The sequence below is a fragment of the Scleropages formosus genome, chromosome 2, assembly GCF_900964775.1.
Source record: "Scleropages formosus chromosome 2, fSclFor1.1, whole genome shotgun sequence".
NCBI classification, from domain to species: Eukaryota; Metazoa; Chordata; class Actinopteri; order Osteoglossiformes; family Osteoglossidae; genus Scleropages; species Scleropages formosus.
In genome coordinates, this window is record NC_041807.1 from 41,642,172 (window position 1) to 41,666,769 (window position 24,598).

General features: G+C 46.5%; 2 protein-coding genes across 2 annotated transcripts in view; one reads left to right on the plus strand and one right to left on the minus strand.

The window, feature by feature from the left end:
- Positions 1-11,065: 11,065 nt before the first annotated feature.
- gnat2 (guanine nucleotide binding protein (G protein), alpha transducing activity polypeptide 2) lies at positions 11,066-14,912 on the plus strand. Its single transcript, XM_018733961.1, has 8 exons — positions 11,066-11,106; positions 11,653-11,794; positions 12,124-12,281; positions 12,451-12,579; positions 12,708-12,837; positions 12,975-13,128; positions 13,328-13,537; positions 14,448-14,912. Exons 1-7 carry the CDS (start codon positions 11,102-11,104, stop codon positions 13,516-13,518), a joined length of 909 nt encoding a protein of 302 aa, XP_018589477.1. The 5' UTR covers positions 11,066-11,101; the 3' UTR covers positions 13,519-13,537; positions 14,448-14,912.
- Positions 14,913-16,311: 1,399 nt separating this feature from the next.
- Positions 16,312-24,598, minus strand: part of gnai3 (guanine nucleotide binding protein (G protein), alpha inhibiting activity polypeptide 3) — a 30,223-nt gene continuing 21,936 nt past the window's right edge. The window contains exons 7-10 of the mRNA XM_018733938.2: positions 22,252-22,381; positions 20,901-21,054; positions 17,840-18,055; positions 16,312-17,726 (exon numbers count right to left, since the gene is read on the minus strand). Of these exons, the coding sequence (XP_018589454.1) occupies positions 17,865-18,055; positions 20,901-21,054; positions 22,252-22,381 (475 nt within the window). The 3' untranslated portion in view covers positions 16,312-17,726; positions 17,840-17,864. The remainder of the gene's footprint in view (positions 17,727-17,839; positions 18,056-20,900; positions 21,055-22,251; positions 22,382-24,598) is intronic.

The window sequence follows — 24,598 nt, forward strand, 5'->3', positions numbered from 1 at the left end:
AGGAAATACAGAATTTGCTCACAGAGGCCTCGACACCTTGGAGGATCAGCAGAGTCCCTCTACTGCCCCCTACTGGCAGGAACCAGCACTTCCTCCAGAGTTCACCGCATGAAGCAGTGGCGTTCTCTTCGTAACAGCACTCAGGGTTATTTACATTATATTACATTATTTATGGACAAAGCAGAATGTTGTCACACCGTCAGATACACACACACACACACACACACACACATAGCTAAGGCCACAGAGAGAACAGGGGTCGCTGCTGTCACTCCTGCTCTGTCATCTCCGCTCATTCATTCACTTTCTCCAGCGCTGTCTTAAAATTATTAAATGAATTTAATCACGTGGTACATATTGAGATAAATAAATCAAAATGCTCTCAACAGGGCACACTGAATACCTTACCGCGGAGATTTGTCTCCTGTCCTCCCGGTTTGACGGGGAATTTTCATTAAAGAAAACTCCAGTCACTTTGAAGAAGCAGAGATTTACATTACATTTATTTATTTAGCAGACACCTTTCTTCAAAGCGACTTACAATGGATACTATGTAGTGTTACTAGCCCACACACCTTAGTCACCGTGGTGACTTACACTGCTAGATACACTACTTACAAGGGGTTACTCATCCATGCATCAGTGAAACACAGACACTCTCTCTCTGTCACTCACGTACCATGGGGGAACCTGAACTGCATGGCTTTGGACTGTGGGAGGAAACCAGAGCACCCGGAGGAAACCCACACAGAGGAGATCACGCAAACTCCGCACAGCCTGAGTGGGGATTGAACCCACGTCCTCTCGCACCACCCTGGCGCTGTGCCACCCCAGTGAAGATTTAGCATTGCTACTTTTTCTTCTTTTATTCATTTAGCTGACGCTTTTCTCCAAAATGACTTACAAGGTTAGTCTACCTACAGTTATTTACCCATTTATACAGCAGGGTAATTTTACTGGAGCAATTTTAGGGTAAGTTTCCTGGTCAAGCCAGGGTACTACAGCCAGAGATGGAAATCAGACCTGCAACCTTTGGGTCTAAAGACAGAAGCCCTAACCACTACCCTACAAGCTGAGATCTCAGTAACAGCCCTAAAGAATGAAAAAAAGACAAGTAGTTTTATTATTTATTTATTCAATACCCAAATGTAGCTCTTCTCAGTTCAGTCTATGGGGATTCCCTGCGGGATCCACCCCTTTCTGGGCATCCAATCAGCTGACACTGTGACAGGAAACTGAGTACTGATTGGAGGAATCACCTGACTCTCAACACTGGCAACCAATAGGAGGAAGGGTCTTTGCTTGGGTGCAATGGTGTCATGGGCTCCCAGGTATGACCCTGTGGTAAAAGTTTCCAAATGACTGAAGCGGCACTAAAGCAGCCGTTGAGCAGAATAAGACTCAGTGTAACAACAAGCAAGCGCTCGTTTTGGGGGGGAACAGAGCACCCAAGTTTGAGCAACAGGGTATTATTTCCTCACCTCTTGTAAAAAGGGCGAAAATGGAGGGAAAATTGTGCGTATCAACGCAAACATGTCAAGCGCACGTACAGATGCGTTAATGCCGAACGCTGGGGGCTGCGCTCCGACAGGCCAAAGCTCCACCCCCCACCAACAGTGTAATTCACCTCGGGTTAAATAAAGGAAGAGTAATGAGGGACAGGTGTTGCAGCCCCCGAAGGGCCTTTATCTCGCACCCTGCAGCGGTTCGGGGAGCCTCAGGACCACCTGACTGACTCCTCTTTGGGCGCTGGCGATGAGACGTCCGGCACAGTGACGCCAGGGTGCCGCTTCCTTTCTGCCCTGTTACGGAAGAGCAGGAGAAAATTGTTGAAGGAAGTGAGGTCTCTGCGCTCCTGCGGTCCAGGGTCTGTGTGCCAAGTGTCGCCACGGATCCCCGCGTGAACCGGCAGCATCAGACGCCACTCGTCCGCCCCGGTGCCTCGCGTAGCAGAGAGAAAGTGCAGAGGGATTTGCACGCTCCTTCTCCGTACTCCTTCACAAACCTGTGAACACACGGCGAACATGCAAAGACACAGTGACGCCTGCAAAATCACCCCAAAACTGTAACAGCGGGGAGCGTTTCTTAAACTTCCTTCTGGAAAGTGACGAAATGACAAGCCAGACATATTATTGCTTTTTTTTTTTTTTTTTTTTGCTTTTCAGACAGTATTGCACCCTGTTTTTTTGCTCTGGAGTAACTGTATGTTAATTTCCTGGCTTCTTCCTAGAATTGCCATGTTTTTTAATTTATTGGAAGGCGGCAAAGACAAAGACAGAAAGGGTTTGGTTGTGTGTTTGCTGTTCTCATGGGAGAAGTCCTTCCACATCGTGATGCCACTTATTAATATATCTTAACATATTCACTCTATTAACATATCTTACAAAATATTCATCCACATACACCGTGAACCATGACGCACACAGCACATCGCTCCACCATCTCTCATCGCTTTCACTCTGTCCTCAGCAGTCGTACAGGGGCTCCACATGCAATTAAACCATCATTTTCTCACCTTAAGAGGCTTATGGCTCATGGATTACACTTTCACCCATTTGCACACCTTCCCAGGTAACCGACACCTTTCCAGTTGAGCACCTCGATTAGCATCCAGGTCCTGGGATTTGAACTGGAGTGAAACATCCTCGCCCACTGGCTGACCTAAGGAGAGTACCATTTTACTGGTCTTCATTGGCACGTTCCCTCCTTTGTTCTCGCCAAGCCCACCCACCCGCAGTCCCCTACCTGCATCCCCTACCACAGCAGATAGGAGGCTGCCATCTGGCACCGTAATCTGCCACCCATCGGGGTTGATCTGGGACCCTGTGCATAATCTTGTCAACAGATCAAGAACGCAGGGCCTTTCCCATGATGCACCGGGAGAGGCAGGCCTAGGCTGGAGATCCTAAAGAGATTGGCGATGAAGAAGAGAGAGATGCCCGGCTTAGGTGACCACGCTCCTCCTGGAAGCATTTCGGGATCTCAATCTCTTACAATCTGCCACTGGCAATTAGACCATCTGCCCACTGGAAGTAACATGGATTTAGCTCTGTTTTTGTTGCCCATGGTTTCAGGCTTGGCTCTCCAAGGGTCTGGCCTGGCTTAGCATTCAGGCATCTCACCATAGAATTGTGGTCACTCCTTTCTGCCCTTTAGTCATCTGCTTGTCATGAGGAAGGAAATATGCTGCAAACTTCTGGCAGAAAGGCAATTTCTTGACTTCTTACCCCCAGGCTTAGTGCTTCTTCTGAGCAGAAGATATACAACCACAGTGTCATGAGAGGGACTACATGCAGCCTTTTTTTTTCCTGAACCGCTTGTCCCAAGGAACCAGAGCCTAACCCGGCAACTCAGGGCATAAGGCCGGAGGGGGAGGGGACACACCCAGGACGGGACACCAGTCCATCACAAGGCACCCCAAGCAGGACTCGAACCCCAGACCCACTGGAGAGGAGGACCTGGTCCAACCCACTGTGCCACCACACCCCCTCATGCATGCAGCCTTTAGGGTCACATTATTAGTTACGTTAGGGAAACACCATAGAAAGCTAGTGAGGGGACTTCTCTAGGTCTGCGTGTTTCTGGATCTTGTCTCTCTCTGGGAACAACATTAAGGTGTTGAGGCAACGTTGTGCAGAAGGTCAAGAGCACTAGGGCACCAACCAACCTAACACCACGCTGATGTACTCTCTGGGTTTCTCATTTCTAGCTGCAGATACAGGTGTGCAGGGAGCCGGCAGGGCTGAACATGAGGATCTCAAGAGCTCAAAGAGAAAAAGACACCAACTCCACCTCTGCCTAATCTTCCAGGAATCGTGGTGAACGCAGAGAAAGTACTTTGACAATTAAGAGCGTGACATTGCGGGTGCTGATCACATATGAATCGATGAGATAAGAGTAACAAAGAGGATGTGAATCAGGAAGCCAGGAAAGTTGTTGCCACCAATGACTGATGATTCCCAGCGGTCTCGAGGGCTTCGACAAAGAAGGCCGCTACACTGTGCAGAAATGGAACAAGAAATCAAATGTACCTCATGATGTCATTGGTAATCATCCTAGAGCTCTGGCTGTCAGTCCTTTTTTTTTCACATGCAAAGAACGATGACATTGTGCCACAACTTATGTTTAAATGTGGTGTCCAAATCCAATGCTGTCACCGAGCTGAGACCTGATCTCATTCCCACTAATTTGTCCCTGATTGGTTAAGAAGCAGGTTCACCTGCGATGTCATGGCTCTCCCGACTCTAATGGGCTGGCCTTATTAATGGAAACATGACCTAAATGGGCATCATTTTTGTTTTAATGATTCCTTCGTTGTGGCACCAATAGTAATTTTTGGTGTCTTGTATAGTAAACCAGGCGCCCTGCAATATTGTCGTGTGAATCAGGTTAGAAGATGGAAGTAATTCATTTTTAAAGCTGCTTAAAGTTGAGTAATTTTGGTGTGGTTTTGTTTTTTAATTGACTGAACTTTTCTTACACTCCTGTCTTTATCATGATGCACACAGCTGCAACGCAGCAGGCGAGATGCTCTGCTTCACTGATACTCAGTCGTGTTACTAGCGTACCTCTCTGTGACCAAAGCCCTGTCGCTCGAGTTTCATTTATTAGTCCGGCCAAAAAAATGAGTGATGAAATTTATATTTATATAGCTATGAAACTCTTGTGCTCCCAAAAATTCAGAATTGCAGTCATGATAAGAAAGCAATGAAAATCAACAAATACACATTTAAATCCATAGTTGCAGTGAAGCAGAAGAAATGCCAGTGACTGGGAGCCCAAGGCAGAATTAACGGTGGTGGATAGCCAGACCATTGCAATCACGAGCGGTCCACTCGACCTTAGTGTTTCTGAGCACAGGAGACCACCCTGGGGATAACGGAAGGACTTCTTACTCAAACCTTTTTACCTAAATTATGAATTGATTGTTGGTGCAGAAAATGTGTTGTAGAGAAATACTCGTTGGAACAACTGGTAGTGTTGTGAGTAGAGCTGCTCCCTTTGGACCCAAAGGATTCAGGTTCTATTCTCACCTTCAGCAGGGTACTTACCCTAAACTAATCGAGATCCAGCTGTGGGTAAATAACTACAATTTGCTTTTGAGGAAAGTGTCTGCCAGCTGACTGAATACAATCGAACTTGAGTTTATGGTGTTTTCTTCCAGTCGAATGGGTGTTGGTGGACAGGACGATCTGATTTTTGCTTTGATTTTACTATAAACCCACTTAAGTCAAGTGTACAACAGTGCTCCCAACTAAAGGATTTCAACAGGTTTCCTTTCAGTGAGAAGTCCACTTGCTTAAGTGCACATCCAGACCTGACGGCCACCGCTGTTTCACCGTGTACTTGTGACAGGGCAACAGCAAGACAATCCCGACTTTGGAGGAGACAACCAACCAACTGAGGATCAGTGTGTATGGGTGTGTAACTGGTCTTACAATGCACTGCGACACAGGCCCCAGCGCTCGGACTACTGACCAGTAAGCAGGGACGTCCAGGTAACCCCAGAGTATCCCTGTGACTCGGCCAGTCTTTTTTTTCTCCAACCTTAACTTCTGTCCTTGGGCCCAGGCTAATTGGATTGGCCTGTTCATACAGGAAGATCAACGACCAAACCCTCCCCAATCCCAACGTAAGAAATGAGGTTCAGTGGAGGGGAATTAGGGTGGAGACACGAGCTGAGGACGGGAGAGAGGGCTGGTCGCTTCGGCTGCTCAGCATTGTCGATCTGGTTGGCTTCCTGTGGAGATCTCCGGCCCTAGAGTCCCCGCCATCCCCGGCTCACTCTTACCTTCAGCTCCCCGACCCCCCTCCCTCCGGCTCCGCCAGAAGCGCCCCAATTCAGTGTTTCGGTGACAGGGAAACAAAAAGCCGTCAAAATTTCTTTCCTAGAGGATCTTGATTCGGAAGGGGTCGAGGAAGAGCTCGAAATGGGCAGTGGAGCAAGTGCTGAAGATAAGAAGAACAAGGAGCTGGAGAAACAGCTGCAAGAAGATGCAGACAAAGACTCCAAGACAGTCAAGCTGTTGCTGCTTGGTAAGACTCAGAATTCGGGTAGTGTTGGGCACCGGGGGGGGGGCTCTGATCTTCGCAGGTCTTCAGCTGTAGTGGAAAAAGCTCTTAGTCTTGAGGAACCCAGGAACCCAGAGCACCGAACAAAGGAACATGGAGAAGTGGGACAAACACAGGTGCATACCTCCTCTCAGTGGGCACCAGCCACTGGGAAGTGCCTGGGAAGTAAACTCATCCTGGCCATGACAATACAGATTTATTTTTAATGTGTTTACAGACATTTATGAGTCAGCATTTCATCCTTTAAACGCATCTGAAACGAGGATGGTGTAATAACTCTGACAATTTGAAACTAAAGTCAGTGGCTTTTAATGCCAGAAGAAAAGTACTGGCAAGTGGGACTCGATGAGGATCAATGAGCTCTTTACCTTTTTTGTGAGTTCATGGTAAGGTCACATTAGGTATTGGGGAAACAGAGCAAGAAGTTGTTCTAGACGAAGCTGTTCCAGGGCTTGGAAACAGTCGGCGTCTCGAACAGTTTGAGGCCCAGTATTTCTTCTCAGAGGAGAAACTGAAGGGGGTGTCTCTTAAGGTTGACCTCTACAGTATGGATGTAGTCAAGCCTGACATGCAGAAGGACCATGACAGGTTTTTTAAAAGAGAGGAACTGAAAAAGGTTTGTTTGTTTAAGTGGTTCCAGTTCCAAGTTGTACCTCATGCATCTCCAGGTTTGTTTTCTACTGCCTTGATGTTGGATTGGACACCTCTTACCAGACACATGATGTCTGGGGTTCTGACTTATGAGGACTCTAAAAGCTCTCCGTAGATTCTGACTGTGACGTGATATGGAAGAGGTAGGAGAGCAAAGGTAGAGGCACTGATCCCTGTTCCTGGGAAACGAGAGTAGATGGTGCCTAATGGCTGTGTAATAGCTATGTAATAGGTGGGGATTTCAACCACCTGATTAAGATGCCCATGGTAAAGATGATGAGGAATTTAGGTATATCCCTAAACCCCAGTTCACAATCATTGCAGACATTATTGTGGAACAATTACCTGGAGTTGACATGGTCCTTTACTTGCTACTGGAGTATTATTTAGATTATGCTTGCAAATTCCATAAATATGAGTTATGATCAAGAGCATCAGACTCAGATATCATGATATGAGGTGATACAGAAGATTCCCGTGACTTCACGATGTGCTCCAATGTGACATCTGCTTCATTTTCTCCTCTCCCTCTGTTATCTCTGTCTTTTCTTCATCTTCAAAGCCGTGATTATGAGCAGTTGTTCCAGAACTGGCAGATATTATCGTAGCATGTGGCCAACTCTCATCCAACTTCTCCAGACGATGGTTACAAGACAAGAGCACAGAAGGAGGCAAACATTTCCAAACTTTTTCATCCAAAATTTTGCTTGAACCAAAGCCAGGGCTGTTCAGCTGAGCGAGACACCACGCCAACTCTCTTTACCAGCATCGTCTCCAGCACGGCTGCAGTTCGGTGGTGCTGTTTTCAACACTTCTTACGTTACGACCCAGTCGGCCAGGGATGAATCTGGCAGCGATAAAAGTCACCAAGGCCTATTAGGAATTATTTTTCAAACAGGCTTTCGCACAAATCTTGTTTTTCCGTTTACTCTGTTCAGATAAAAATGAAGCGTGGTAATTCTTGCAGGAGCAGGATTTGTCCACAAAGACATGAGAGGCCTGCAGCGAAGCTGCTGCCGCTGATGGGGTAAGAAGATCTATATCTCGCTCGAAGGCCTCGGTAATTCATACGAATCATGAGGTCACGGTCTATTGAGGGTGACATCCGGGAGAAACAGGGTGAGAAGGACAAGGGACTGTCCCAAAGTAGGACTGGACCAAGAGGAAGGCGGTGGCCTGCAACCAAAACAAAAAGCCGGGTGAGGATTTAGCCAGCTTGTCCCACGGGCTCACGGTAACCCCATAATCCGGTGCTGCCTGCCGGTTTTACTCATCGTAATCGTCTTTTTCCCATCTCAGCTAACCTGGATTATTCTTTGTCACCCTCCCCCCCCCCCCCCCCCGAAGCCCCAGCCCCCCACCTCTAGCAAACATGTTCCCCATGTCACGGGTTTTCAGACACAGGCCTGAGCGGTGGGGTCAAAGGGCAGGGGCAGCACTGCGGTCGGGCCCGGGGAACGACAAAAGCGAATCCCCAAAGCAAAATGAACAAGAGGAAAAGCAGTGATGAAACGATACCGAGGATAAACGGGACGCCTGCACAGGAGGTGAGCAGATGGTGGGGTGGATTCACACGATGGAGCGTGAAGTGAGCGCCAGGCGTCTGCGAGGGAACGGCGGCCTGCCGAGCTCCCGAGGCGAGGCCCCTCGTGGCTCCGCTGCAAACACCTGCGAGCTGCGGAACACACCAGCAGGTAGGGGATCCTCCGAGGGATCGCTCGGTCTTTGGTGCAGGAGCTCTTAAATTTGACCGAGAAGAACTGAACATTAGTCTGTGCTTCTCCCTTATTCCTGGGCCATGGACGGGTCTTGAAGAAGGACCGATGACTCGAACGATGCCTTCAGCCGCATTGAAGTAACGCCTCCTGAGAAGCAACAGGTTGCGCACACGAAGATGGGTAGAGAGCTTTCGAACCCTCCCTGAACCCACTGAGCCGACTGAGGCGCTTTTCTCCGATTCTGCATGACACCCATGTACTGGAGGCGAGCGCAGAGCTCGACCATGGTTGACATTCACCGTCCAGGGAAAGCATTTTGACTTCATCAAAGGCTGCTGGACCGTCCAACATGCAACCCGGTAACGGACTAAAAGCTGCACTGACTCTTCAGACACGTTTCTGCTGAGCAGATGGGCGTTTCTGCTCCACCATCAGTGACCCCCTCCCCCCTCCCCAGGGAGCCTGTAGCTGGGCACAACGCCTTGGAGGAGATCTCGCTGAGGAACCGGGTGCCTGGCGGGGTAGGGCTGCTGCAGTGGCCTCAGTGGGTCTCAAAGCCAGTGACTCAAAACGCGTACGATCTCGATTTTACTTTCATCCCAAAATATGTCCAGAAATCTTCAGAAGGTCAAGAATGAAAAACAGAACTGATTTGCTCCCTGCTGAGGATTTCAATGCTGACACGCAGGCTATTGACATCTGTTTTTTAAGATCTCGCGTGTCCGGTATTCATCTCAGCTGGAAGATCCTCGGCCTTAACTCTTATTATAACCCTTATGTGAAATCCAATCGAATTTGGGAACTCATTGAAAAAACTGCTGTGATGTAGGACTCGCTGGCAGGCTGCTCTCCACCCCCTGCTCCACACACTTCCTAAGTGCTCAGCTATGCAAAGCAAACTGGGGATTTAAAAAAGTTCTGCTGAGAAATCAGAGATTACAGACAGTTTAGTTTCCGAAAAGAAGTTGAATGAGCTGCATTCCAGAAATCTCACAACCTGTTGTTAACGACCTTTATTTGACATCTTGTCCGAGGTAACTTACAGTGTCAGATGGTGAACTTCACAGTTATGTCCACTGTCCATTTAGGCCAAGTCATTTGATCGCAGGTACTACAGTGGCAGGGGATTCAAACCCCGGACCTTCAGACTGTACGGCAACCCCCTCGAGCGCATCATATGGATGGTCTTGATAGTTGTATGCGCAGTTGACCTCACAGGTTGTTGGCTCGGTACCTCACATGTCTTTTCAAGAGTTCAGTGTCTCATGTTGATGTAAGAACACAGTTTTATCGCACAAGTGGGATTTTGCCAGATAAAAGGAACGCTACGTTCGGCGTTTGTATGTTGAATGGTTTGCTTCGACCTCCACCTGCTGTAGGGCCATCGAGACTCTGTAGGTGGGACTTCCAGACCTTGATCAGGACAAGTACTCCCGCAGTGACCTACTGTGGCTGAAAGAGATGGATTGTGGGTAATGTGTCTTCTAATCTGGAAGGGAAATGAGCTTTTTGCCCCGAGGTCGGGGCTCTGACGTCGAAGCCGGCTAAGGAGTTAAAGCGGCGTGTCCGTGCCATTTGGAGGAGCACCCGAGGTCTGTGCTTACCGCAGTTCCGGGACAGCTCACTTAGCAGGTGATCTTCTCAGAGGCTTTCCTGCTGCTCCTTACATAAGGTCCGGCAAATCCAGTTGGGCCACTTTGCCCTAATCTGGTTAGCGGCTCTGGTTTCGCCCCAAGCTCGGCGTTCTGTGTCTAATTTTTGCATATTGACACATCTTCGGGCATCTCCTTTACCCGAGCGTGTGCGCGGAAACGCGGCTCCAGTCGACCCTGCAGGGGCTCACATCTGGCTTCTAATGCAACCTGGAGTTCACTTCCACCCCGACCTCGAGTATTTTTGACTTTTAATTTATGTAGTAAAATAGTTTTTTCTGCATTTTAAATTTTTTTCCGTGAGTTTATTTGATTTTCTAACGTATCTCACTAGTTTATCTATGTTTACGGTGGCTGAAGGGGTTGGGGGCCGTTGTGTATAAAATGGGCTTTTATGCTGAAAGAGTCACTGTGTTTCACTGTGTTTCACCCCCTGTAAAATGACCCCAGTGCTGTCTCTGCGCCGACGTCCGGAGCGACACGCAGTCGGCCATCACATGTCTCAGCGCTGCTCAGGCGACAGAAATGCTGCCGTGTGTTAGCGGTGCGCACACGCTCAACTGAACACAACCCCGAAAAGTAACCATAATGTTTGGTTGCCATGATAACCAGAGAGCCTCTGATTTGCATACTTGCCGGTGACAGTACTTTAGTGTCTTCTGAGAAGAGAACAGCGTCGCACACGCAGCTCTCGGAGAACGTGCTCGTCCCTCACACACACCTGACGTCAGCAAATAGTTTCCAATGCACAGGTGATGAGTTCTTTTAAATATCCCTTCGGACAACTTGCTGTGTTATTTCCTTTGAGAAAAAGAGGTTGCAGCAAGGCACCCAGTGAAATGGCCTAAGGGACCCTGTGCCTGAGGTCAGGGTCCCTTCAGCATGGTGACAACGAAGGCTTTGGCCCCCCAGTCATGTTGGTGCCCAAAATCCAGAAGTGTACTAACTGCGGTGTGTTGTGTGCTTGCAGGTGCTGGAGAGTCTGGGAAAAGCACCATTGTAAAGCAGATGAAGTAAGTACACACACACACACACACACACACACACACACAATCACAAGAGAGGTCAGAAATCCCAATCTGAACACGTGTGCTAGAAGCTGGTAGCATTTTCGCGCTGGTATGGCTGCCGTGTGAAAAACTGGGGCGCTCCCTGCGTCGCCTCTGTGGAACATCAGAGTAGCAGGATCACACCCATCACATCCCAGCAGTAGCTCTCCTCTCCTGTAGACAACGCACAAAACAAGGGCAGCGAACCAAAGCTGTGTGCAGCCAGCACCTGCATGTCAACGAGCTGCCACTAGATGGCAGTGTTCCCACCTGCACATCAACACAGGACCACTAGGGGGCAGCGTGGGCAGTTTCTGAAGATCAACATGATCACACAACACTCATCAGTGTATTACAAAGTTTGTGAAGTGCTGAAAATCAGTGGTTGACATACATTTATAAAGTTTGCTAATTTTATTGGCAGAGCGCTATGCATTAGCAAGTTTTACTAAAGCAACGAAGTTTATGTGGAAAACTGAAAACAACCCCTTGCTCTCCCGGACTCAACAGAATTCTGCACCAGGGTGGCTACACGAAAGAGGAGCAGATGGCGTTCAAGTCCATCATCTACGGCAACATCCTGCAGTCCGCCATGGCCATCATTCAGGGCATGCAGCAGCTGGGCATCGACTACGGGTCACCTGCTGCTTCGGTCAGTTGGTGCTCTCTCAAACTTGCGCACGCACGCACGCACAGCTGGGAACCACCTACAGGTCACTGTGCGGTAGGGTCAGTGGGTGCTATGTCATAGTCGCACCTCCTGACATGAATGAGATGAAGGAAGGTATTGTACCGTTGAAAAAAATGCACGTAAAACAAAACAAGCAAAACTGTGATCGTTCATTAGCAGGGAAACCACAGCTTCGCTGGACAATCACTTGTGTGGCTACGGGCTCCTTTTGGGAGAGGTGACTGATCAGCGACTGACGTGAAGATATTCGGACCCCTTGCTGTTCCCCTCCACCCCTGCCCCACCTGCAGGCAGACGGCCAGAAGCTGCAGAACCTGTCGGACTCTGTCGAGGAGGGTACCATGCCTCCTGAGCTGGCGGAGCTCATCAGGAGGCTGTGGCAAGACTCGGGCGTCCAGGCCGCTTTCGAGAGGGCTGCCGAGTACCAGCTCAATGACTCCGCCGCCTAGTGAGTGTCGCTGTCGGGGTGGGTGGGGAGGGGCAGGTGTGGCACGGCGAGCGATGCTGGAGTGGTTACTCCAGGATATTGTCTTTAGGGATCCATCTGTGGAGCAATCTCTCGAAATCCATCGTGCGTCCCTCATGAGACTGACCATGGCTGAATGTGTCTCTCACAGCTACCTCAACGAACTGGACCGAATCACAAAGCCCGAATACGTTCCCAGCGAACAGGACGTGCTACGATCTCGAGTCAAGACCACTGGTATCATAGAGGAGCAGTTCTCCTGCAAAGAGCTGCACTTCAGGTGAGGGGCATGATGGGATTTTACACCCAGCCTGGCGTCCCCGATAATGAGACCGCCCCTTTGATCCCTGTGGGCCAGTGGCGCTAACCGCATCCATTCGTACCACGGTTCTACCCCGCTCTGGGCAGGATGTTTGATGTCGGCGGCCAGCGGTCAGAACGCAAGAAGTGGATCCACTGCTTCGAGGGAGTCACCTGCATCATCTTCTGTGGAGCCCTCAGTGCCTACGACATGGTTCTGGTGGAGGACGACGAAGTGGTGGGTTCCGCCTCACGACTGCCAACCCCGAGTCTTCGGTCCATGCTTTTTCTGAGAAGGCAAACAGTTGTACGGCAGCTAGGATGGACATCGTTCCGCTGTCCTGGGTCTCACTCTGCTACCCCCTGTTTTTGCAGAACCGCATGCACGAGAGTCTCCATCTGTTCAACAGCATCTGCAACCACAAATTCTTTGCCACCACCTCCATCGTGCTCTTCCTCAACAAGAAGGACCTCTTCGTAGAGAAGATCAAGAAGGTCCACCTCAGCATCTGCTTCCCTGACTATGACGGTCGGTCTCCGGCAGCACATCTTCAGCTCGGCTCTAGCTCATAATGTTGTTTTCATGCATCATCGTTTGTTCATATATGATCTAAGCTATGGTTCGAACTCAGGGATGGGAACTCAGTTGAGGATGATGTAGCAGATGTTAATTTCTCTAACGCTAAGACCAGCTCCCTCTGCCCACCAACCCCTGCTCTTTGCGATAGGCCCCAACACGTACGAAGACGCCAGCAACTACATCAAGGCACAATTTGAGGACCTGAACATGAAAAAGGGGGTAAAGGAGATCTACTCCCACATGACGTGTGCCACGGACACGAAGAACGTCGAGATTGTGTTCAACGCCGTAACGGACATCATCATCAAGGAAAACTTGAAGGACTGTGGTCTCTTCTAACCGACAGCAGTGAGAAAAGGTGAGCGTGTGTTTTGAAAAAGAAAAGCTGGCCATCAAAGTGTTCCTGCGTAAGGAATCGTGCTTCTTGGCACATCATAAAATACAATTTATCAATGTAACAAAATGTAAAATTACACTGTCTCCTGTCTAAAGGGCCAAGTTACACATGTTCAAAAACACAAATATCCAGTTTTTTTTTTTCCCCACAGTCTATTTCCTAAAATGTTGGTCTGTGGTGCGGTAAACGTCACCTGTCTTTACATTCTGAGCTGATCGATGGCAGTAAAAACAAAAACCCAAAGAGAATATGAGTGTGGGGTCTCATTAATTCACCTCACTTGTACAGTGTTTACAGCCAATGTCTGGTGCTTGAGTGTCACTGACGGCCAACATGGGACAAATGCTGCACGTTTACGGGTTAAATCTATCAACAAGTGGTAGTGTGTGGAGACAATCTTTCATTTCCAGTCGTGTACAATCAAGTTTTAAGTTTTGTTTACTTTAAAATGAACAGAAAGATTAAAATATGCCTGCTAAGTTCGATTCATTATAGCCATATCTGGGACTTTTGCAGGCCCTAACCTGTACATAAACCAAAGGATGTGTGTATTATTAATATTTTATTATTATTCCACAATTATTAAGCAGAATTATATTATTCCAGCCATTATATTAAGGAAAATTCCCTGTATATGTGTGCATGCTTGGCTACAAAAATCAGATTCTGATTATTTTATGGCTTAATGACTCAGTGGTAAAATGGACTTCTGTGTCATGAAAAAATGAGCTATGAACAAATTTCCTGTCCCAACCATGTTGGTAAGTTCACTGTACTTCTAGAGGCACTGGGAATGCGAACATATGACCAGCAGCCTTGAACTGATAACCAACTCTTTGGTCCACACCCAACTCTTTCCTTCCCTCCGCAGTGGTTGCCCTCCCCCATCCCTCTCCTGTCCAGATTGGCTTTACTTTGGAGCTTCGCCGTGAGAGAGGCGCCGAGTTGACCGCCCAGCCCCTCCCCCGGCCGCCCAGTCAGCGATGTCACCGTCACGCTCCTATGCGACACAGTAGCACACAGGGCCACAGGCATCCAGGGGTTATCGTAGCTTTTGCAGAAGCAGCAGGATGTGGACCGTCCGAGTTCCTCTTCCACAAGCAAACGTGGACCGAGCGGAATTCCGAAGAACGCCACGGCTGGGTTCGCAGCGAGGGCGCACGCAGCCGCAGGGCTGCTGTCCTTCACCTGAGACCCCCTGCAACCTGAGAACACACACGGAACCAAACAAAGTCCAAAAGCAGCAGGAAGAAGCTTTACACTCCTGCATTCTACTCTTTTTATCCCTAATAGCATTTAGCATCTCCATTTCCTAAAAAACTGATCAGTATGTAATTGATATGGATAAGAAAGTTTATTCCATTTTTATGTAATCAATGTGTTGATATACACAGTCATACTTAAACATGTGGAAAAAACATCCCAGGACCAATCACTATAGACTAATGTATTTTGTAAATAATTTTAGGCATACTCTATATTAAAAAAAAAAAACTGCTTATTTAAATATTCAAACAATGTGAAATGCTAGGAAGTCACATAGCTTTATTTCAACAGAAATTAAAATTTAACTGCTTTAATGCTGTGCTGGCTTGTAAAAGGTAGTGGCACAAAATAAAGATAAGCATTAACCCCACTGGCCCCTCATGTGTCTGTTCTTCGATCGCAGTAAACAAGGTTTGAGTGCAACAAGGGGGGAAAATTTTGGAATAGCAGCAACTGCTAAACCCAGAGTTCCAGGTTTTTCAGTCAAGGAAAATGAAAACAAAACAAAACAAGGGCTTTTATCATGTGAGAAACGTGTGGTATGATGGGCTTCTTCTCTGCAGACACTGAACAGCATGGGGTCAAGACCTAGGGCTCCTCAACTGGCCACAGCGCTGGACACCAGTACGTGCAGAGTGCGCCAGTTCACCTCCCAGTGGAGCCATGCTGTAGGACCCTTGATTGCAGGACTTGCCTTGAATTGATAGGGTAGAAATTACCTGGCTATATGAATGGGTAAATCAATGTAAGTAGTGTACACACCAAAGGGGTCTCTTATTTATGGTTTTGGCAGTTTACACAAACCACTCCTGCAAATTACTTTAGAAGTAGAGCAGTTTTGCTTTGAACCAGCAGCCTCCTCATGGCCCCAGTCTGGAGCTTCCAGTCCCAAGTTACAGCTTGTTTATTTTAACTGTGTGTTGAAAGATTCCATTTATTCATTTAGCCGACACTGTTCCCCAAAATCACTTGCCATGTTAAGCTATTCTCAACTATTTACCCACTTATACAGCAGTTCAGATTTGAACCCCAGACCCTTGAGTAGAGGGTGGTGGCTCTATGCACCTGCTCTGCCTCCAATAGACCTCAAGTGCACTTTGTCAAGGGGACTTTGTCCCTGAGAATGAAGGGGACATGGACACAGACCCAACCTGACTTGAGTTGAAATAGTGATTGTTTGCAAACACTGGGTAAAACAGAGTACTGTGGTAATTAGTTCAAACAGTGAAGGGCCAGCAAACACCATGTATAGTGAAGTCACTGAGCTCATGATAAAGACAGGTTTGTCCATATGTGTGAAGTGTAGCAAGTCAATTACTGCATGCAGTACAAAATGCATGCACATCATTTAAATGTTATTTCACAAGTAAGACAGTGGATAGTGGGATCCAAGCCCACTGCAGTTAATTCTCCTGAAAAAGTGAAATGACACTTAATAGTGCTCACACAAGACAAACAGCATTTTTCACCAAAAATAAACAGGAAACATTTATTTTTTCCATATAAAAAGCAGAAACATTTCCTACAAGGGCCATGTGTGAAAAAAACATACATCTGAATGTAGAAAGACAGAGCAGGTGAAGATCACAGTTGGACAGTGTCGGGACAAAGAGGTAAAAGCGTTCTGTGGTGAAGACACACACGGGAGACGGCAGCGGTCGTCCCCAAGAGCACGGTCATGCAGTGGGAACAGAGACACACCTCGTGCCAAGACAGAGCTGCACCCAGCAAATCCGATTCTCCTCACCATACCACAGGGTTTTTTTTTTTTTTTAAGTCTCCTTTTGGAGTTAAAACAGAGTAAAACAGCAAGCAATGAAGGCCAATCCCATGTCAAATTCATGCAGGCATATTCAGGATTAAAATTTCATCACACAAATGGAACCAGAAGCAGTCAAGACAGATCTCACTTCACGGTAACATCACCTTGTAAGGAGAGGACGAGGTCCAGATACAAACGTGCCCCTCTTTGTGATGTAAAACAAGTGGAGTCCCAGGCTGCAGCTGTTCCCAGATGTTTTGCTTCTTTCAAGACGCAGTAGGAGTGCTCGGTTTCGAAGGTGAAGGAATTCCACATGCTGCGCCTGCATGAGTCACAGAACCAAGGCTGCTCCTGCCCAGCTCCTGGCTCGCGTTATTTTTACATGCGGCACGCTGCTCTCAAAAACTAAGATTATTATCAAGAGGGGGAAGAAAAAAAAAAAAAAAGCTAAGACACGTCAACCTAAATTCAATATGAAAGCCAAATGGAATAACTGAAAAAAACTACAATATTTACAGAAAGGCAGAGGATTTTAAGGTTACCACAGGGACACCTAAAACCCACTGAGAGGACTGGAATTAGACATGGGCTTCATAAAATGACTGAGAATAAAAAGAAAGTTTACAAAAAAAGAAAACTGTTGAGTAACTCGTGAGACTTGCGTAAAAGTACCATGATGTTTGGTCACAGGAAGGTGCATAGTGTTGTTTGTAAGGAGATTCTTCCAAGCAGCTGAACTCAAAGTGAAGAGAAGAAAAGGCTGCGTATGAAATGCGCTGTGGTCCTCCTGTAGAAAAATGAGTGACCCAACAAACTTATGGCACTTTGGTCTCGCAGAAACACAAACTCATAGCGCTGTCGATTATAATAACTTCACTGACATGGTACAACTTCCACTGACTCCAAGGTTTTTAGACTCCAATTTTATTTACACTGTTTGGTCCCTTTCAACACCCACTGGAGGCATTGTACCTCAAAAAAATTCATAGGGTTGAAATCTAATAAGAAAAATTTGGCACTGGAAAGTGGGGTTGGACACGAGATGTGGTGGCTTTCTCTCCATTGGGTGCTTGCATCCTGGCTGGGGGCAACCATCATGGGCGACGTCCAGTCCAGCGCCGCCTGCAGAGGGAAAGGGACAGGTATTCCAGAGCTTGACAAGGAACAGGATCAATTGGGGAAGGACAGATGCTTGGGATGCAAACCCACCACCGGGGATGTAGCGAGATGCTCACCTGTGTCTGTGTGGGCTGAAAGGCTTCAGTACAACCCACATTCCTTCAGGTTGTTCTTGATGATGACGTCGGTGACGGCATCGAAAACAAACTGCACGTTCTTGGTGTCCGTGGCACACGTGAAGTGGGTGTAGATCTCCTTGGTGTCCTTCCTTCGGTTCAGGTCCTCGAACTGACACTGGATGTAGGCGGCTGCCTCCTCATACGTGTTCGAACCTGGGCCAAAAAAGCAGACAACAGCAAAAAGGCTCAGAGCTCCCAACTGTCAATTCCCAAAACTAAAACAGTCTTGATAACCATTTATTTGACACTAACTATTTGGCAGGGGTCGGGGGGCACGGTGGGTTGGACCACAGTCCTGCTCTCCAGTGGGTCTGGGGTTAAAGTCCTGCTTGGGGTGCCTTGCGATGGACTGGCGTCCCGTCCTGGGTGTGTCCCCTCCCCCTCTGGCCTTACGCCCTGTGTTACCGGGTAGGCTCCGGTTCCCAGTGACCCCGTATGGGACAAGCGGTTCTGAAAATGTGTGTGTGTGTGTGTGTGTGTGTGTGTGTGTGTGTGTATTTGGCAGGGGTTTGTGGAAATATTTGAGCATGTCCACAAAGTCCAGAAATGCATCTCACTCCAATTTAAAATAATGGGAAAGGACCTCCTGGTTTACACACTCATGGTGTACAAACTGTTTTCAGGAACAAATTAGGTCCATATAACAGGGAATATATATATTACAATTTATACAGATTCATTATTACAATTATAACAATTCATCATTATTAGAGACACTTTTCTCCAAAGTGGACCTCTGTGGACTTGCACTGGACAAGTAGCTACTGGTAATGAAAACATTAAAAGGATTACCTAAAAATAAGTTTCTGTTAGACATATTATGAAATATGTCATTTCCATTACACCATTTTCCATCAGAAATAATTCAACCCTAATTCCATTACAAGAGGAATTCCCCAAATGGAGAGCTTTCACAGAACAAATTAACTCTGCGATGTGAGGAATGTATGCATTCGTTAAAACATTTCCCCATTTTTATAATATAACCTGTTTTCCTAGTTATTCACACCCTGCTCTTCAGAGCACTTGGAAAAAGAACTGGTGGTGGTGAAAACAGAACACAAAATAATCAATTCAGTTTAATAATTCCATCTGCATTTTGACTCATGTCCATAGTTTGTGATTTCAGACAATGTAATTTTCAGTTCAATTATCAGTAAACAACATTGAAGAAACAAGGCTTTGGGTCCCCAGTGTTAAAAAAAATGCATATAGAGCCTGCAGGGGGCGACTGCAATCAATAAATACTCATGTAAATACACCCCTCCCCCTTCACTTCACTCGCACACAAAATGCTGTCAGCACAGAACCACATACACACATTCTGCCTCTGCATTACACTTATGCACACATACTGCAATCATCAGACATGCGTTCCCTCTCTCCACGCTCATTTTTTCCACTGCATGTCTGAGAGCGCCCTGCAACCTGCTGAGAAGCTGCTCTGCCCCGGAGCTATGCAATTATTGTGTAAGAGTGTAGAGAAAGCAAGCACAACACTGTGCACGTCTCAGCTGCTCACCATGGTACACTCGCAGATATGGTATTTGGGAGACTCAACCTTTTTTTTTTTTTTTTTTTTTTTTAAACACTCTACAATGGTAGAACTGCTTCTCAAGGGGCTCTTTTCTCACAGTTGACACACACACACACACACACACACACACACACACACACACACACACACACACACAATGAAGTAGCACAGAGATGAATGTCTCACCAGTTTTGGATGAAGAAATTCACTGCGAAACGCTACAAACCATCTCTGTGACTTCAGCTACAGGGCCCATTAGAGAACTAATGTGGATCAATAGATCATCCTTTCATGGCAATGGCAAGAAATCAGTCAACTGATGGACAGTTTTTACTCACAGACAAGCTCCAATATTAGCTTTTGTTTATGAAGAAACGTTAGGACGTCTGCTCTCAAAGAAGGAACTTTCACAAAGTGTGACTGCCACCAGCAAAGCACATGACAGTCACGGCTTCCACAAGGGCCACATGTCTCAGTAAAACTTTAAAAGAAATAATGTAAAGGTGTACACAGAGTTTGGGACATATTTCACCCCAGTCATTCCAGGACATATTAGGTTCCTCTAGAAGCAGCTTTTACTCCAGTTGTACTCCAGGTTGACAAGTCTGAATTCTAGTAGAGATCCACAGAGGCACATGACACTGAGAAGTGCCTCCGAGTGAGGAAGGTTATGCACAGTATACACACACGTATGTGTGTGTGTGTATACACACTGTACAAGATCCGCACAACTTCCCCCAACAACCACTGGATGCAGCTCAAGTGGTAGAGCTGCACACAAGGGTGTGATCCCATGACAGCCTGGTGAAGCTTTGCTGTGATGATTGACCCAGAGGTGTTTGGATGCCTGACCTCAATTACTTAATCAGCTGAGACCCCAGCACTGCTGAGTCTCAACATAAAATTCACCCAACACCAGAACAAACTCTTCTAAACATTGAAACAAAGCACAAAAAAAAAAAAAAAAAAAAAAAAACTGTACCGCAAACCAGAGACACAAGTTCAAAAGGCATATATGTACAGTAACTCCTCAACTTACAAACAAGTGTAACCAGAACACCAAAGGCATTTTCACCACTATCAATCAGCAAAAGTTTACCAATATAGACACCTCTGACATAGATCAAGAACTAAAAGTAAGACTGTTTGAACACCACACATGACATGTAAATGCTGCAGAAGTAGGCTGAATCACACTCCCATGCTAATACTCTGTTTGGGTGCTCTTTACTTCCAGCTAACAGCCTGAAGGGTAAAAGACAGGTCACCTTCGGTCTGCAACAGACATTGTGTACGTTTGTGTGTATCTGCATCTACACCATTAGCAACAAGAGCCCGTGTATCACTTAATTTGCCAAAGCAAATTAAAGTCCATTTTCCCCTGCAGGACACCAGTCACTGATGGGTGCCCTGTTACACACATTCAGTTTTCTTTGGCATGAAGGTTAGGGGCAACCTCACCAGCATACTCTGGATAGCAGATGGTCAGGGGGCTGGTCTTGATCTTCTCCACAAACAGGTCTTTCTTGTTGAGGAAAAGGATGATTGAGGTCTCTGTGAACCACTTGTTGTTGCAGATGCTATCAAACAGCTTCATGCTCTCATGCATACGGTTCTGCGGGGAAACGGATGAAGAGTCAAGCGGTTTGGCTGCACAGCCTTGTGAGCCCATACAGGGGGTCAATGACTCAATAGACTGTGTGGAGGTTGCACGTTCTCCTCATGTCTGCATGGGTTTCCACTGGGTGTTCCAGTTTCCTCCCACAGTCCAAAGATATGTGGTTCAGTTGGACTGCTGACTCTAAAGTCACCCGTAGAGACAGAGACAGAGAGAGAGAGAGAGAGAGAGAGAGAGAGAGAGAGAGAGAGAGAGAGAGAGAGAGAGAGAGAGAGAGAGAGAGTGTGTGTGTGAGAGACAGAAAAAGGAAAGTGTGTCACTGGTGTGTGGATGAGTGACCCATTGTAAGTAGTGTATCTAGCAGTGTAAGTCATCTTGGTGAATAAGGTGTGTGGGCTGGTAACACTACATGAAGTTCACTGGGAGTCACTTTGGAGAAAAGCGTCGGATAAGTGAATGACTTTAAATTTAAATAGACAGTAAACACCATGAGCTCTAATTGAACCATATGCATCACATGAATTGAGTGGACTGGCCAAGCTTGTTTGTGTTCAAACCTTTGACACTGTGCCATCCCATTCCAGTACTGCTGTCATAGCCTGTTTCATAGCTGCACAAGGTCAGAATTATATAACCTTCAGGAGCATGCTAAGCTCACTTTATTCCTTCTTAAATGCATCTATTATTAGACAGCACTTTTTTTTTTTTTTTTTTTTAAAAATAAAGCTGGATTCTCAAGGCTCCATTAGATAACACAGGACAAAAGAACACAGATTGGTATCATAAGCATGAAACATCACATGGCACAAAGCTCTATTTAAAAAGCTCTTAGCAGCCTCAAGTGGATCTGATGACTCTATGCAGAGTCCTGGGGGCCGCAGTGTGTGCGGACTATTGTTCCAGCCAGGCAACGAACCGCCTGATTCAGCTAATCACTGGAGTTGCTAAAGTTCTCCAGTGAGCTCTGAGTCAGAGTTTCAACAAGAGCTGGAAGACCTGCTAAGGCAAAGACCATCAAATCCCTAAGCCCACCTACTAGGACCTGAGAAGAAACTCTTAGCCAAAATCCCAGGTGAAGGTTTGCTATGTCATACTTTATCCAGATATGCAAGCATGCATTTTGTTAACCTGTGACTGATATGCTGCCCCACCCCACCCCCCAATCTTATAGAGCATTACACCATCCCTACTCACCATCTCCTCATCCTCTGCCAGGACGAGGTCATAATCGCTGAGTGCCACGCAGAAGATGATAGCTGTCACCCCCTCGAAACAATGGATCCACTTCTTCCTCTCGGAGCGCTGCCCGCCCACATCAAACATCCTGTGAGCAGAGGCAAGTCATGTGACTCCCAAGAAACATGGTTTGTGCTGCTTCCCTTCAGTACTTCATATTACAAATACAGCATTTCAACCCTGTGAGGTGTTGAAACATCCAGGACAATATCCGAATCCTCGTATGAAATACCGACAGATGGATTTTTGGATAATTAAATGAGTATCTTTGTTTCAACCCAGTAGTCTGCAGCTGTCCCTCCCTGTACATTAAAATAGACCTCTGAACAGATTTTAAGCACTGATTGACTTATCAATGTTTTCTTAACATATTTGCAGTGAAGCAAGTCCTGGAGCTTGGAGTTTGACTAGTCCTGTACACGGGTGTTCAGTCCTGATGGACCCTGTGTACACCAGTTATTGCTATAGTCCACCACAATCCTGCTTAATTATTTAATGTGAAAAGTAGAAGTTTGCAAAAATCAAGACTACATATGCCAAACAAAAGTGTACACATGGAACAATGTTCAGAAGGCAAAGATCACCAAAAAGTACAGAAACAATAATTGGATGGTTGTTAAAAACTACAAAAAAGTCTCTACGTTTACCTCTGCGACAGTCATAACACAAAGGTGTGAAATTTTTATTAAAAAAAAAAAAAAAAAACTGGTATTTTTGGTAGAGCTTCTGTTCAGAAACTAAGATGAATGTGAAAAACGTATGCTACCTAGTAGTGACTAGAATGTGTACTGCTGCGGAGTAGAAGAAAAGTTAACAGAAGGGTCTGACAAGTCACGTTTCACTCTCCTTCCAACAGCCAAATGCTTTCATACTAGGAGAAAGCCAAAGAATGTCTATAAGCAACAATGTTGGTTCCCAATACTTAAAGATGGCGGAGGACTAGTAATGGTGTAGACAGCCATCCTGTGTAAGTGAATGGGCCCCGACTCCTCTGGAAGGCCACAGAGCACACAAGAAAAAGGCCTTCTGACAACTTGGCACCTCCTCAATTTCCCCATGCTGTTGTAACACCCTCATAGAGAAACAGAGCAGAGCCTACTCTCACTAAATCTGTTCTAGGGCAGTGCCATGAACATCATTAAAGGAAGTTGGAATCCATTTAGAATAAATTTCTGGAAAGAACTGAAGAATTCTCTTTAAAATTACCATTTGTGTTTAAGCATTTAATGGATGTTTTTCCTCCCAAGTGACCAACAACAGACAAAGAGCTTTAGACACAGATTAATCAAAGCACAGCCTGGCCTTTCTGATACCACCATGTTGCTGGTTCACATCCTTCAAGTAGCTCCTATAGAAGCGAGATTCAAAATACATTTACATTTATTCATTCAGCAGACGCTTTTGTCCAAAGTGACATACAGCTCAGCAAAAGTACAATTTATGCATTACATTGAGAAAGAGACAGTTTCAGACATGTGACTCAAGTAAACCTAGTTTGTTACCTACCACTTGCTGCACCGAGGTTCATCGTTCAAGCAGGTGCATAAACATGATGCACAATAAACAAGGTCAACGGCTTCCACGCAATTTAAGGGGTCGGGGGTGGTGATTCCTAATCGAAACTACTCCAACAAAGGCGACCAAAACAAACAACCAAACAGATGCAATTAATCGAACCACCAAGTCACGCCCACTCCCTGCTACAGGACACAGAAATGATCCGGAGAACGTTCGCCCAACAAACCAATAAATACTATTTAACAAACTAATTACAGTGCCACGCAACACTACAAAGACAAACAACCGATTGTGTCTATATAAATACATGGATAATCACAGCAGAAGGTGCTGGACTCATTTATGGAACTGTCATGAGATAAGGAGACCCTTCTTGGATGTTGGGATAGATTCAGTAGCTCTGAGGGGCAGTGGGAGTTTAATCCACCACATTAGAGCCACAACCAAAAAGTGGACTTGACTTTGGTCCCTTTTGGAGTAGGGGGTAAAATACTTAAGACAAACAATCTGGGACTTGTAACACATTCAGCATTCCACGGAGGACTCAAGTTGTTCTGAGGAACATTCTGACTGTGTTCAAGACTTGTTACGCTCAATTTGTGCACCACTTTATCATTTCTACATTCCTGGCATGACGTTACAGTCCATTTCTGCACCGCTATGTCTCTTCTGTGAGCATTACGTTTGCATTGCTGGCACAGTGGCAGTAACTCTGGAGCTGAAGTTCTTCACCCTGCTAGCAAGGACTGAATGTCAATGCTGGCTTCTCTCCCAGTCAGGTCAACAG